This window comes from Panthera leo, chromosome B4, assembly GCF_018350215.1.
Source record: "Panthera leo isolate Ple1 chromosome B4, P.leo_Ple1_pat1.1, whole genome shotgun sequence".
Lineage (NCBI taxonomy): Eukaryota > Metazoa > Chordata > Mammalia > Carnivora > Felidae > Panthera > Panthera leo.
Window position 1 is genome coordinate 11,047,676 of NC_056685.1, and position 15,674 is coordinate 11,063,349.

General features: G+C 40.3%; 1 protein-coding gene across 3 annotated transcripts in view; it reads left to right on the top strand.

Moving 5' to 3' along the window:
- Positions 1-15,674, top strand: part of CDC123 (cell division cycle 123) — a 57,257-nt gene that overhangs the window by 16,437 nt on the left and 25,146 nt on the right. For 2 of the 3 annotated variants that reach the window (XM_042944876.1, XM_042944877.1), the window contains 4 exons: positions 996-1,053; positions 1,296-1,328; positions 6,481-6,576; positions 9,051-9,157. In XM_042944876.1, coding sequence (XP_042800810.1) covers positions 996-1,053; positions 1,296-1,328; positions 6,481-6,576; positions 9,051-9,157 — 294 coding nt within the window. The remainder of the gene's footprint in view (positions 1-995; positions 1,054-1,295; positions 1,329-6,480; positions 6,577-9,050; positions 9,158-15,674) is intronic. The other variant, XM_042944878.1, reaches the window with a different exon arrangement.

The window sequence follows — 15,674 nt, forward strand, 5'->3', positions numbered from 1 at the left end:
AGGAGCATAGGGATAGATAAATGCCCCTGGTCAACCAGCAGCCTCCCTTTCCCTTCTTCTTATAGTTTCTTGGTACAGATCCTGTGCTGGTTCTTGTTTGGATTATTATTTGTTTTCATTGACGTGGTGAGTTCTTCGTAGGCCAGTTATTTGTGGTTTAGTGTTGATGAGAGACCAAAGCAGTGTTATTCCTTCTGAGTGTTTTCAGCCTTTGCTTTCTCCCTAGGCAGTGAGGATTGGCTACTAGGTGGTCCATTTCCACCCGTGCTGTGCTCGCCAGCTGCTTCAAAGGAGGCACGTCAAGTCTTTCGTTCCCTGTCTCCCCCCACACGTTTCCGTGGTGCCAGTCAAGGTCCAGGGCAATACCTGACCCCAGCCCACACACTCTTTTCTTACTAGGTAGAAAAAGATTCTTGATTTTGCCTCTCAGGGGGACCCGCTCTTCAGTAGAACAGCTCTTCCGATGATTCCTTTTGCCTTCTTCATCTCACTTGATCTTCCTCGTCTGTGGCAGCACTTTCTCATATATCGGGATTCAGAGTTGTAGATGACTGCTAGTGTCCTTGGAGTTGGAGGTTGAATTTTTCTTTTCCGTGGTTCTAGTGACGTATGAGAAGAGGGCAGGAAGTTTGTATTCTTTTTATTTTGTATTGGTTTTTCTCTCTAAAAAAATGAACTTTTCCTAACATTATCCTCCAATTCTGAGGCTGTCTTTTTATTTTTATTTTAGAGAAAGAGAGCGAGCAAGCGTGTGACAGGGGAGAGGGGCAGAGGGGGAGAGAGAATCTCAAGCAGGTTCCACACTTGGCATGGACCCCAACGTGGAGTCATGACCCTGGGATCATGACCTGAGCCAAAATTGAGAGATGCTCAACCAACTGAGCAAACCATACCCTCTCCCTTTTCAAATATATATTTAGTATGACTGAACTTAGGACTACATACATGGTACTGAAGCCTTTTTCTTGCTTAATTTTTGTTTTATGTTCTTCTAGGGAAGATCCACCAACATGTTCTCAGCCAGACAGTGATGATGAAGCAGAAGAAATACAGGTTGGTTCAGAATAAAACAGCCCATTCTATCATTTCAGTGAGCCCTGAAATGGTTCTCATATTTACATCTTAGCCTGTGTTTGGTAAAGTGAGAAATTACATGAAAATCTCGCTTTGACATGTACTTTGTTTTCAGGAAAAGATGTCTCTTATGTATGTATCATTTTTAGATGGAGCATTGCTTTGGGGAAGCCCAGTGCACTATCCACATTTAATACTTTGTTTCTGTCCTCTCCGTGCAGTGGTCGGACGACGAGAACACGGCCACGCTAACGGTAAGAGCAGAGCTGTGCCAGCCGGGGCTCAACCTCACGCTGTCACCTGGGATGTTTCGGGATTTCAGTGCGGATCTCGATGGATTCCCATTTACTTATTTTTCTCGTTGGCTTTTATTTATTAAGGTGCATAGTTGGTGCTGTGACTTGTTTCTCTTAAGCTCTGAAAGAAGTAATCAAGCCTAACATTAAACTTTGATGTTTCCCAGATCTGTGGAACCTAAAGTGAAATCTCTGTTCACTTATTCAAATATATTTAAATGGCATAAAAATTACAGTTTCTTTCAGGTGAGAGTAATGTGTGGCTTTAACCAGTATCTTGTATCAAAATGTGGAAGTGGATTGAGTATTATGGAGTCTTTGAGGATAAGAATGCTGTTGTCTAAGTCAACTTGAAATATATTTTTAATAAAAATATTTTTAAAGGAATGAGTGAAGTAAAACACGTATTTCTAAAAATGTAATAGGTAAATGAAACTTCTTATACTGTGAGACAAGAGAACTTTTTATCAAATTCTCTGCTAATAGACGTAAAGGCACAACAAAGGAAACTAGTTTTAGGGGAGGTTATATTCTGATACAATTCTAAATAAGAAGATACTTTTGTTTATTTCAACGGAAGAGACCTGGTATATATAGTACAAGCAAAGTAACTGGAGGTGCTTAAACCAGTGTATTTCCTTAGGTATAAAAAGCATGCCATTATATGCAGGAAGGGAAAGTTTCTATGTTTTCCTTTTACTCTGGATGTCATGCAGGTCAGTCACTCTCTGTTCATGACAGTCCTGTTCAGTTAAACATACATGGTAGTTATCTACCATATTTAGGGCACTGTAGTGAGTTCCGAGCAAAGGTGAATTTGGGTTGCTTCCTTTCCATTAGGGGGTTTATAAGCCAGCAGGGAAAGATGCCTCACTTTGGGGGTAGATGGCAAAGTGCTGTCAGAACAGACAACAGTTAGAATGTGTAAAGGGAGAAATGATATTTGACCTGGACCCTAAAAAGGTTAAGGATTATCAGTTCTAACTCCTGTTATCTAATAGATGGATAGATTGGGAAATTACTAACTTACATGTGTGTATATCTACCAGACTCTGTTCTCCAAGGCCTGGGAGCTGTCATGTAGTGACATCATAGCAGCAGTGAGCACACCAAGTGTTTTGATCGTGGTTTCTAGATACCATTCTCCACTGAAAGAAATTGAAGCTCCTTGGAGAAAGTCAAGACCAGGGGTCAGAAAGTGAAGATGAACCTGTGACAGCTTGTGTCAGAAAGTAAGCAGGAGGCAGACCTGACTAGAAGGACCCAGAGGCCAGCTTGAATAGGCCAACCCCCTGCCAGATATTGGAGTCTCAAAACAGGGACGTTAGTGAAGTGTCACCATTTATTAAAATGAGAGTCTGTGATCCCATACTGACAAACAAATGGTTATATTAACTAAACGGAGCAGAGGGGAAAACCCTTTAGAGTAGAAAAGGCACCAAATCACAAATGTAGAAGGAATTACAGACTTGGAAATCACCATTTGGCAATGATCATAGTAATTGCTGGGGTAGATGTTAAAGCCATTGAGTGAATATTTGGTGAGAAAGAGGATATTTAAATATTCTCAAAGTATTTCCACCAAAATTACTTACTAATTATAAAGAGGAAAATGGTAACTTTACAGAGGAAAGACATGGCAGCCAAGTGATCAAAGTTAACCTTGTCAGTAATGGGACAAACCGACATTGTGTGCCTCCTGATACAATACACTAAGGACACATCACCTGCCAAAAATCCATAACCTAAATCTAATCATGAGGAAGCATCCAGCATACTCAACTCTTTGGAAATCATACAGAATAACTGCTTTGTACTCTTCAAAAACGTCAAGGTCATGAAAGATAATAACAGGAAGAAGGATTAAAGGATATTGAAGAGATAAAACAGCTAAATGTAATCAACGGCAACCTGATCCTCGATCAGAAAAATTTTTTCTTTTGCTATAAAAGACATTATTGGGGAAATGGGCACATTGTGAATAAGATCTGCAGATGAGATGATGGTATTCTGTCATTGTTAGCTCCCTCGTTTTGATAATTTTGTAGGTTATATAAAAGAATGTTACTGCTTTTTAGGAACCATACTGAAGTATTTAGGGGTAAAAAGGCATCGGGACTTCTACTTACTTTAAGAATGTAAGAAAAAAAGTTTGTTTTAAGTGTGCATATGTATAAATAAATGCATATATCTGCATAGATCTATAAGAGAGAGATTTGGGGCAGGGAAGGATAAAACAAACATGGTAAATGCTTGGGTGAAGAGTATCTGGAAATTCTGATTATTCTTCTCTTAAGCCTTCTGAAGGACTGAAATCATTTCAAAATAAAAAGTCACTAAAGTGATTGGCTTTCACTGGCTGGAACTAGATGTTGTTGGGCAGGGGAGCATTCATAGTAGCACACTCTTAGTGGAGGAATGTGAGCCAAGGTCCAAGGGCAGGTAATACATGGTATTGGCGAATGGTAATAGTCCATTAATCTAGATACAAAGACATGGAACTAAAAATTAAAACACAGTCCAGGTGGGTAAATCTCAAAAGTGAGAGCTGTTTGCTGAAGGTATACATGTCAATGACAGCAGTTAGGTTAAATTTTTTAAATGCTATAATTCATGGTCAGTCACATGTATCATTAATTATAAAATCATGACTCTGGAAGAATATGCCTGAGTCTGTAATGCTGGTTGCCTTTGGGGAGGGGGAAGGGTTAGGATTAGGATTAGGGAAGAGAGTGAGGAGGTAAGGAACTTCATTTGTATTGTCACTTTGTTCCCTTAAGAGATTTAAACGTCTGGGTTAAGTATACCAAATTGTTGAATATATGGGTCCAGGAACATGAATATATATTTTTTTGTATATTTTAAACATTTCATGATTTAAAAAAAATATAAGAAGAAATATCCTTTCTTAATGGGTATGGTAGGTGTAGTTGGAAAGACAGGAGAGTTTGGATCACAGAAAGTCCACAGATATGATAAAAAAGTAGATTTTACCTCACAACAGGAAACTTTACCCAGAAAACTGAGGTGTTTTGCATATTTAAAATCGACTCACTGAGCGACAGCTTAAAATGATCTGTTGAAAGGTAATTTTCAGAAAAAGGTAGAATCATGGCTCCCATATTGAAATAAAACTCTTTGACACATGTTGAAGGTTTTATTTAACTCTTGAGGGAGCTAGGCAGATATTTTAACTGGTTCCAAAGGGAAACCAAAGAAGAGACACCTTTGTAGATTAGAAATACTGAAATGAATATGTAAATGAGGCATGATTGGTTTTGCCTCCTTCAAGGGTGGGAGGAAGACTGCTGGGTTTCTCTCAGCCAGGATAGAATTTGTGTGTCCAAGAGAAGTACTTTTCATTGTCATCATTTACCTGCAATTCACCAAGTCGTAAAGCCGCTCGTCGACCTGGCTACAGTCAGATAATCCAGGGGGTGTGCTGTGGGTGCACAATATGGTCTTCCACGAAGCACGCGTTTGTCTTCACAGTATGGAAACTTTTCATAATTTAAATTTGTTTTTGGATCCTGATAGCAGGATTTCCTGAAGTGGAATAATTTGAGGATTTGAGGAACTCTGTCACCTCTTAAAATATAATACGTAAACACAAAGCAATCTGAACTGTTATGGGTTAGGAAAATTAAATTGTCTTGTCTTTGAAGATTGAATCCCTTCATGTTATAAAATTTGTATAACTGCCATTCATCGAAAATATTGCTACAGCAGATTTTTGAGAAACGTTTTTATGGATAGAACCCTGGCGAGCCATATTAGCAACTTCAGGGGACCGTAAGGAAATTACTGGCTTAATAGAGATCCTGATTGCTTCTCAATGGGGAGAGGCCAATGGAAAATAAAGGACTCAAGGCTGTTACTCATTTTGAAAGCCTCTCTGAATGGCTGCAGTTTAATTTCCTGTGTCTAAACTGAAGGTGTCCGAAAAAATGGATGCGGTGGCACATACGAAAGATGCTGCCAGCCGGTCTAGAAGTCCCAGACCTCTGTAGATAAGGAAGGGAGTCCAGCCTGCTCTCCCTTCTTTACTCACTAGCCTGTTGCTTAAAGCTGGTTTCTAGTTTCGGGAATAGGCCACCATTTTTTTTAAATGACATTTTTTTGGTGTGTTTTCCAAACTCTTGACACAGTTTGCTCCCTGTCGCAACTGGATTAGATGATGGGGGTCAACAGAAGCCATTTGGTTCTTTTTGCAGTGTGCAGTTGAGCTAATTCTAGACCCATTCTAACTTTTGCCCCCTCTGGAAGAACTGGTCATTACTGGACTTTTTCAGAATTTGCAGTTGGCCCAGTAGGGGGCGGCAAATATAAACGGATAACGTGCCCATAGCGAATCTGTTCATATTTTCGTATTCTGTCCCCTGCAGGCTCCACTTCCACGTCTGTTACTCCCCTTTTCTCTACTCGTGTCCAACTACTCCCTAGCTAGTGACATAAGGCTCACGGCAGAACATTCCTTCACACATTTTGGACATTTTGATTACTTGCTTATATAAAATACACATTTTAAAATCAGCCAAAAAGGAAAGAACATTTTAACTTAACCAAGGTCCTATTTTTGAGTGTGTTTATATTAAAACTTGTCTGGAAATAGCGGTGTTTAAATATGGCTAAGCACATCATTTATTTCTCATTCTTATGAAGCCTTTTGAGGCTATGTCCAAGAATCTTTTCCTCTAGATGGAAAGGCTTCTGGCCCTTTAAATGGGAAGTGTTAATTCTGAACGTTGGAATATGTGTACAGGTGACATTTCATCTGTCTCTTTTCACTTCATAACTGTGGGTTCTGTAGATGTGAAGAGAACCATTCAGTCCTTCCTCACATCCCCAGATGCCTCGTGATGTCTGTCTTTTTAGCTATGTGGGCTTCGATGGTTTTAGAAAGTGCCATCTGGGCGCTTGTTATTATTCCCCCCCCCCCCCCTTTCTGGTAAATATTTGATCATTGATTTTATTCGGCTCAGTTCAGAAATTCTGATAGTACTTTGTATTCCAACTTTTAACACGCTTAATTGTTTGAGATTTTGATCTTGTTTTCTATATTTATTGTGACGTTATTGACATGCCCAAATGCTTTCTTCTTTCTCTATAGGCACCAGAATTTCCCGAGTTCACCACTAAGGTCCAAGAAGCTATCAATTCCCTGGGGGGCAGTGTATTTCCTAAGCTTAACTGGAGTGCCCCAAGGGTAGGAACACATCAGTAAATCTCTCACTGTTTGAAATATTCTTTGTTTTGCTATTTCTTTCTTTTTATATCCCCCACAGATATAATTTTATTCCTAATTCTAGGGAAAATACTGTGGAATTTATTTTTATTTTCCTCCTCCTATTTTCCTGATTTAGCACTTCCCTGGGTTTGTAAAATACTATATATTTTGCCAGAAGACAGTTGCAATCTCTCATGTTGCTGATCATGCTAGAAATCTGAGGAAATCCATTCTCTGCCCCTTTTCAAAACTTCAGCTGTTCACAGTGTAACAGGAAATTTTCTCTTTTGAAAAGTACTGAAAATTAAAACACAAGACCAGAGCACCTGGGTGACTCAGTCGGTTGGGCGTCTGACTTGGGCTCAGGTCATGATCTCACGGTTCGTGGGTTTGAGCCCCATGTTGGGCTCTGTGCTGACAGCTCACAGCCTGGAGCCTGCTTGGGATTCTGTGTCTCCCTCTTTCTCTGTCCCTCCCCTTGTCTCTCTCTCCTTCAAAATAAACATTAAAAAAAAATTAAAATGTCAAAACACCTAAAAAATAGAGCCGTTTGGGAAATCAACAGACATTTTCTTAAATTGTGTTTTATTATAATAGTGCATTGACAAGATTTATTTATTTTTTTTATATTTATATTAAGTTTTGTGGAAAAATTTGTTCTTTTTTCTAATCCAATAGAAAACAACTATGTCAGCAAAGCTCCTTTAAGGAATCAAAGACTTATTTACATTTTCAAAAATCATCCCATGTGCCTATCTTTGCTTATTCTAAAGTGAAAGATAAATTCTACCTCATCTAGCCTGTAGTTTTACTTACTAAAATTAGTTACACATGTATAGAATTAAAATTTTTTATACAATTTAAATTTTTAAAAGATCTATATGCTTGCTTCCCAAATAAGCAGATCCTAACATTTCTTTTTCTTCACCATTTCTTCCTCTTCAGAGCCAACTGCTTTCACATATTTCAGTGCGTTCTTTTGTTATTTTCCTCTACTTTATTCTTTAGCTGTAGCTATAATACCCATTATTGCTGCCCATTTGGGAATGAGAAGATTATGCTCATTCCTCTCTTTCCCATTGTTTTATATTCCATTCTCCTTCTTCGAGTAATAGCATGTTTTCATTAGGTCAGGACTCCCTGTTTCTCCTGTTAGGGTAACACAGACACTGTATGCACATCTGATACATGCTTCACAAGATGACGTAGTTTTCTTTTTTTTTTTTTTAACGATTATTTATTTTGAGAGAGAGCTCATGCGTATGCATGCATGGAGGGGCAGAGAGAGAAGGGGGGAGAGAATCCCAAGCAGGCTCTTCAGTGTCAGCGTAGAGCCTGATGTGGGGCTCGATTGCACAAACCTTGGGACATCACGACCTGAGCAGAAATCAAGAGTCAGATGCTTAGCCCGACTGAGCCACCCAGGCACCCCAGGATGACGCAGTTTTCTTACTCAATCTTTTGTTTTTCTTGGAGTTCATGGTTTTCTACGCATAAACCGTTGTTTCAGTGGAGGGAAATCTATGGTCAGTGTACCATTTTCAACTAGAAGCTCATCATCTTTTTCATTGGGGGAAATTATAAAGAAGCTATTATAACGAAGTCATTGAGACTCATTTGTAGTTTGTATATGAACAGTAATTTGAATCATTCCTTACTGCTGAACTGGGCTGAGGCTTTCCACTTAAGATGGATATATTATTTTGGTTTTGAGTTATTCATTTGTTCATTTATATTTTATTTTCTCTGTGCCTACCATGTGCCACTGCTTTCTTTCACGTAGTGTGGATAATTTTTGGATAGTTTTTTGCAAACATTAATTTTCTTAAAATCACATTCCTGTCCTGTGTCTGATCTATGGGAGAAGTATGCTGTGTAAGTGACTTAATTATTCTGTCCTTTTTAGGCATGTTCTGCTAAGCTTTGTGCCTCACATGCCTGCTCTTGTTACCTTTTTTTTTGGTTCATGTGTGTGAGATATTCACCGTGTAAAGCTGTGATGGTGCAGATTGATAGATGGGTCTAAACTCCAGTCCTCACAGTTCAGGTGTCCCAGCTGTCACTGCCCAGAAACAAGAAGAGAGAAAGGATCTCCTTTTTCTTAGAGAGTAGCTGGTCAGACTCTTTACACCTTGATCGTTGAGCTGAAGTGTCAGATTTCTATTATTTCTTCACCCCTCTTTTCATCATCGGTGACAAAAACGCAGGGAAGTGCTTGCACCTGAGCGGGATGGTGAGGACCTGTGTGTTTGTAACCCAGCGTCCCCCATGCAGCGGCCCCGCTCTTCACTGTTTAGAAGTATAATTTGAAATTGGACAGTACAGCTAAAATGTCTTACCTCAACTTTTTCTTTAAACGTAATGTGCATTGTTGATTCTGTGTATAGGCCTGAGCTTCATTCATAACAACTAACTTGGAATGTACCCTAAGTAGCATGTGCTTTGTCATTTAGGATGCGTACTGGATAGCAATGAACAGTTCTCTGAAATGTAAAACCCTCAGCGACATCTTTCTGTTGTTCAAGAGCTCTGATTTCATCACTCGTGACTTCACTCAGCCGTAAGTATGTCTCTTGATCTCCCATGTCAGTAGGTTCAGTACTTGTGAGAAGTTTTCTGAAGGCGAAATGCCATTACTTCCAGTACTGTTAAAAATAGCCGTTCCATAGAACAGACCTATTAAAGCAAACCTTCCTTTTCCTTTGATAGTAAATGCTCCACAGTGAATATTCCTGAATATCAAGGGCTTTCTTTATATCTGCTTATTAAGTATTTTGATAATTTTTTTTATTGAAAAACCAATATATGCTCATCATAGAAAAACAAAATTAGGGATTCGAGCTAAACAAAGGAAAGTAAGCACTCATGATCTCACCACAGTTGGTTTTATATACTTCCAGAATTCTTTCTTTGCATACGTCTAATAAAGATATGCCTGTCCCTAACCATATTCTGATTTTTTTTTTAAAGACGGAAATGGGATCATGTAGTTCACACTGCTTAGTAGACTGCAGTGTATAATTAACATCTTTATGTCATTAAATACTTGTGTATATCATTGTTTAAAATTACCTTAATGGTATTCCACTGGATAGCTATGGCATAATTTGTTTGATCAGCCCTCTATTTTTATATAGTCCTGCAATGAATATCCCTGTGCTAAATTTTTGTGCATGTTCCTAATTTTTTTTTTTTTTAGAATAAATTTCTGGAAGTGGAATTGCTGTTTTCCTTTCTTTGCCAGTTAATTCTGTAACTAAAGAACTTGACCCTGTGCTGTCTTTATCATAGGCAGGTAATGCACCTGCACTGTTGACCTGTCGGTGGGCTCTTTATACTCTTGTTCTGTCACCAAATAGTAGGTATTCTAGATTTCCCATCCTACCCACCTTTTTTTTTCTTTTTTCTTTTTTTTTTTTTTTTAATGTTTATTTATATTGGGGTGGGGGGGAGAGAGAGACAGACAGACAGACAGACACAGACTGCTCACAAGCAGGGGAGCGGCAGAGAGAGGAGACAGAGTCTGAAGCAAGCTCCAGGCTCTGAGCTGTCAGCACAGAGCCCGATGTGGGGCACGAACCCATGAGCTGTGAGATCATGACCTGAGCCAAAGTCAGTCGCTTCACTGACTGAGCCGCCCAGGCGCCCCTTCCATCCCTCCCATCTTAAACCAGTCAATTCACTTAAACTAATACTTAAACTGACCTCTCACGTGAAGTGTCTCACAAAATCCAGCAACTAAGCAGGTGAGCAGGGGTGCAAACACGGTGCGCACTTGCCACTTCTTGCCCATCTGTCCGTGTAGTTCACCCTGCCCATTCACCCCATTTCAGCCTCAGATCTTTTTTTGAGGAACCTGGAACCAAACAATAAATTCATTGCACGTCGGTTGTGTATCTACCCTTTTATATCTGAGTTCGGTACCTCAGACATTGATGTTAGTATTACAGTAATCAAAGAAATGAAATTCAGTAATAATAAATGAGTGTGGTTATGTTGTAATGTTATTACAAAGGGGTTTTACCTGTATTGATATTTTTGGTTCATCTACAGAAGAAAGCTTCGTATTGTTTTGATATTTCATTGTCCACCTTTTATGATCATGTTGGCACAGATACTACTAGGTGTTTGGTGGCCCTTGTTTTAGTAATAATGCAGTGGCATTTCCATTCCAGGAGAGACCCTCTGGTTAGAGGAAGTGATGGCTATCTTCTTTGTCCATTATAAAGCCTTTTTTTTTTTTTTTAAGTAGGTTTCATGCCCAGCGTGGAGCCTAACGCAGGGCTTGCAGTCATGACCCTGAGATCAAGACCTGAGCTGAGATCAAGAGTCAGACGCGGGGTACCTGAGTGTCTCAGTCCGTTAAGCATCCGACTTCAGCTCAGGTCATGATCCCATGTTTGTGGGTTCGATCCCCGCATCAGGCTCTGTGCTGACATCTCAGAGCCTGCAGCCTGCTTAAGATTCTAGGTCTCCCTCTCTTTCTGCCCCTCCCTCTCTCTCTACCCCTTCCTTGCTGTCTGCCCCTCCCCTGCTCGTGCTCTGTCTCTCAAAACATAAAATAAAAACTTAAAAAAAATTAAGTCGGATGCTTAACCAGCTGAGCCACCCAGGCACCCCCATTATAAAGCTTTTTGATATCTAATGCTTTAAGTAAAGAGGTCTTAAAATATGTTACATTAAAAAATGCTCTGTACCTGTTAGTTCTTCAGATACAGGCTTTCATGTACCTTTAATACTAGTTGCATTGAGAGTATGAGGACATCTTTTCCTTTCCAAAAATAACTGTAAGTCACTTTTAATTCTCTGTGGCTAGTGGTGTTTTATATCACCTTTGCAGTTTGCTGAACTGCTGCTTCTTCCCAGCTCACCTCTCTCTCTCCTTGTGCATGAATGTAACTGGGACTCCAGTAGAAGATGGAAATACCCGTCAGTTGTTTTGTATTCTGTACTCTTTGATTTTTGCATGAGGGGGAAGTAAAGTCAGCAAGTGAATTTGAGGCCCCGGATTAAGAGCGTTTACCCGAAGAATACCAGCCTTCTCTTAGTCTAAATAATTGAGAGTCGGCAGGAGCAAACCCCAAGCACGGAGCTTGCAGCCTTTCATCTGGGTGGCTCTGAGTCATCACCCATTTCTGGAAACGTTTGTCGGTAGTAAGCTGCATGCCAGTAAGTCTTGTCACTGAGCAGAAATCTTTATTGACAGGATCTCCACCGAAAAATGAACTTGTGTCATATTAGACCTTTCAGGACCCCTTAAAGATTAAATTAGGAGTCTAATTTTTTAAAGTAGGATTGTATTAATGGTTTAATCTCTTTCCTTCTGTTGGCTAGAAAATTGGCCTAAATCTGTTTAGTAATTTGTTTGCACAAGTTAGTTACTAGAGCCCAAACCAGAGTATGATCTCAGTCAACGTCATGCTAAATGTTTACAGTATTTTATAGTAAGGTTAGGTTATAGTAAGGTTATAAATGCCTCCCCCTAGCAATGCTTCAAATTAAAATATAGTAAAATATTGTAAAGAACTTAATTTTATAAGAGTTTAATTACTAAATAATAAGGAATATTATAAATAATAATAAATATAAGCATAGACCATAATAAGGCATTATGGGGTATTATATAATCTGTGATATGTATAAGATTATATAATATTATGAAAGTGACGTTATGTTGTTTATACTATTTTGGGGCTTGCCTCAAAAAAAGAAACAAAGACATTACAGTTAACAGAGGGCCAACTCAAAGCACTTGACGCATGCAGAGTTTTAAAAAATATATTATTTAACAAGGACTCTGGAGCTTGGGTGTTTCTGGGGTTGGTTGAGCAGGTCCTCGAGGTCTCCAGGGACCCCGGCTCTTTCAGTGTTTACGCACTCTCATCCTTGGCTCGCTGGCTTGGTATCTGGGATTATCACCCGATGGTTACGTGATTGCTGCTGCGGTTCTGAACATCACATGAAGACCCGACGGTATCTGCACCAGAAATAGAAGGGGTGGTGTGTTTCCTCTCACTCTTCTCTGTGTGTGAGCAAGTAGAGCATTCTGGAAGCTCTCCAGGAGACTTCCTGTCAGACTCATTGGTCGCACAGTGTGACTAGCCTAATCCAGCGATAGTCAGGGAACAGAAATGCCGTGACTGGTTTGGACCGGGGCTGTCACACGTGAGCACGCGTCAGAATCACCTGATGGGTTTGGTGAAACAGAGATGGGATTGCTGGTCCCCTCCCCGAGTTTCCGGTTCAGTAGGCTGGGAGCCGGGTGCAAGAATAATACAATTTCTAAAATATTCCCAGGTTATCCTGATGATGCTTGGGCAGGTCCACACCTTGAGGACCGCTGAGATTAACCGGCACGTGCATCCCTGGCATTCGGGAGGGTAACGAGAACGTGAGTGCTTCCTGATGTGTTAGCAAGGATGGAGGTTGGGAAGAGCTAGCGGGAGACCAGTACTGTCGGCCACAGCTGTAATCCAAGACAGAATATTAAATACTCTTCTTTTTCCCGTTCCTCAACTGGTTATGGTACACAGGAAGCTTTAAAAAGTGGAAGTTGAAGTATGACACATTGAATGCAGTGTGTCTGCACTGTACTCACTGAGCAAATTATTGGCCCAGATGTAAACATTTTATGTGGTTAGACTTGTCGAATATCATGGCTGCTTTCAGTAATTATTTTCTTGATTAAGTGGCACTTCAGTAGGCCAAGGCAAGAAAATAATATTCGCTATTCAGTTGGCATTTAGAAGAAAGGGCTGAGCAAATAAAAAAGTTAATCCATTAAGTGTTTCTCTGAGGGACTTGTCACTTATGAGATAGGTTTGACTAGAGGTCAGGAAATTTCACTTGGCTTAGTAGTTTAACTGCTATGCTTGACATAATTTGTATGCATTTTTTTTTAATGTTTATTTTTGAGAGAGAGAGAGAGCACAAGTGGGGGAGGGACAGAGAGAGAGGGAGACAGTCCAAAGCAGGCTCCAGGCTCTGAGCTGTCAGCACAGAGCCCGACGCGGGGCTCGAACCCACGAACTGTGAGATCATGACCTGAGTCGAAGTCAGACGCTCAGCCAACTGGGCCACCCAGGCTCCCCAGTTTGTATGCATTCTTAAGATTATTACAAAACTGGTTATTAAACATAAAGGTCAGCAAATAGTCTCAGGAGTAAAATTTTGTGTGTGAGTTAGACCTTTATGATTAAAAAAAATTTTTTTTTTTTTAATGTTTATGATTTGAAGGAGAGAGACACAGAGCTTGAGCAGGGAAGGGGCAGAGAGAGAGAGGGAGACACAGAATCCGAAGCAGGCTCCACTCTCTAAGCTGTCAGCACAGAGCCCGATGCTGGGCTCGAACTCAACAAGCTCTGAAGTCGTGACCTGAGCCGAAGTCGGACGCTCAGCCGACTAAGCCACACAGGCGCCCCTGTGCCTTGTGACTTTTAAGACCCATTTAATTAGTTGACACTTTTCTGCTATAGATTATATTAGTTTTAGATAGCATATTTTATCTTTTTGAAGAAGAATTCTATGAAAAAAATTTTTTTTTAATTTTTTTTTTTTACGTTTATTTATTCTTGAGACAGAGAGAGACAGAGCATGAATGGGGGAGGGTCAGAGAGAGGGAGATACAGAATCTGAAACAGGCTCCATGCTCTGAGCTGTCAGCACGGGGCTCGAACTCACAAACCACGAGATCATGACCTGAGCCGAAGTCGGATGCTTAACTGACTGAGCCACCCAGGCGCCCCTCTATGAAAATCTGAATGAACACACCCAATGATCCTTTGTTCAGTATCGTTTTATTTTTATCTTTCCTTTTCTACCACGGGTAAAATCTGAAATGGAGTCTGTGCCCCAGTGCTCCTAACTTGGTTCCTCACAAGCAGTAAAGTCTACAACACCACAACTTTGATAAGGCATGTCCCCTGGCTTTACAGTTTTCTTTTCTCTTTTTTTTTTTCTGCCCATGATTTATACTTTTTCTTATACTTAATAATTGTTTCCTCTGAGGTATAATGTCAGCTTTCAAGTTTTTTACACAGTGCAGGGGCCTCCTTTCTATCCAGACTGTAAAGCAGGGAGTTCAGTACTACTTTCTCTTGTTACCTTGTTGAAAATTTCAATCAAAGAAATTACCCAAGTTAAAATACTAACCCAGGTGTCGTAGACTCTGGGTCTAGAGTTCTCTCTGATCCAGCAAGAAAGCGGGGGCAGGATTAACAATGTGAGAGAGGCTAATGTCCCAGAGGAGACAAGAGCCCGAGTAAGGGTCCTTGCTCCATTTTTATTAGGATCAGAAGGCTTACAAACATAGTGATGGACGTGCACAAAGACAAGGAAATCCTGAACTTTTTAACTCCTGGCTGGGCCTGAGGGAAAGGGGGTTTGGGTCAATACAAAACAAAATCCTGGCGCTGGGCAGAAGGTTGCTTACAGCAGACTTGAGGCCCCACCTCTGTTTACTTAAACTGGCCTAGGGGACAAGAAAGACGGAGATTGCTACCTCAGGGTCAGCAAGGCACCTTTCTTTTGCTAACTAGCTCCGCCCTGGGAAACTTCGCCCCGCAGGGGTCCATAGCCCTATTTACCTGTTTACCTAATTTGGTCCTTCCTGTGAAAGCAGCTTTCTGCTATTGTACTAAACTGGGAGGGGGGGGGGGCGTTACCACCCTGAATACCTAATCTTGTTTACCTCATCGTGGATGTCTTCATCCTGAGATTCCCTATTCCTATATCTTTGTCCTATACTGGGGGCCTTTGTCCCGCTTTACCTGTACTGGGGGCCTTTGCCTTTACCTAATCTTGTTTACCCAAACTTGGGTATGTACACCCTATGGCTTTCTAATTCTTTATGCCTTGTTAACCCATCGCTGCAGGCTCAGGGAATTCTTAAGCTTATTCCCCACACCCAGGAAAAAAATTTTTAAAAACCAACATGGTCATAAGTGTATATGAAAATGGCTATTAAGTGCTAATCTAATATAGCTAGGCTGGTCAGGTTGGCAGATCTTCAAATGCGATTCAAAATGTTCTTATTTGTAGTTACAAAAGAACTTTAAGAAACTGATCATTAATTTCTG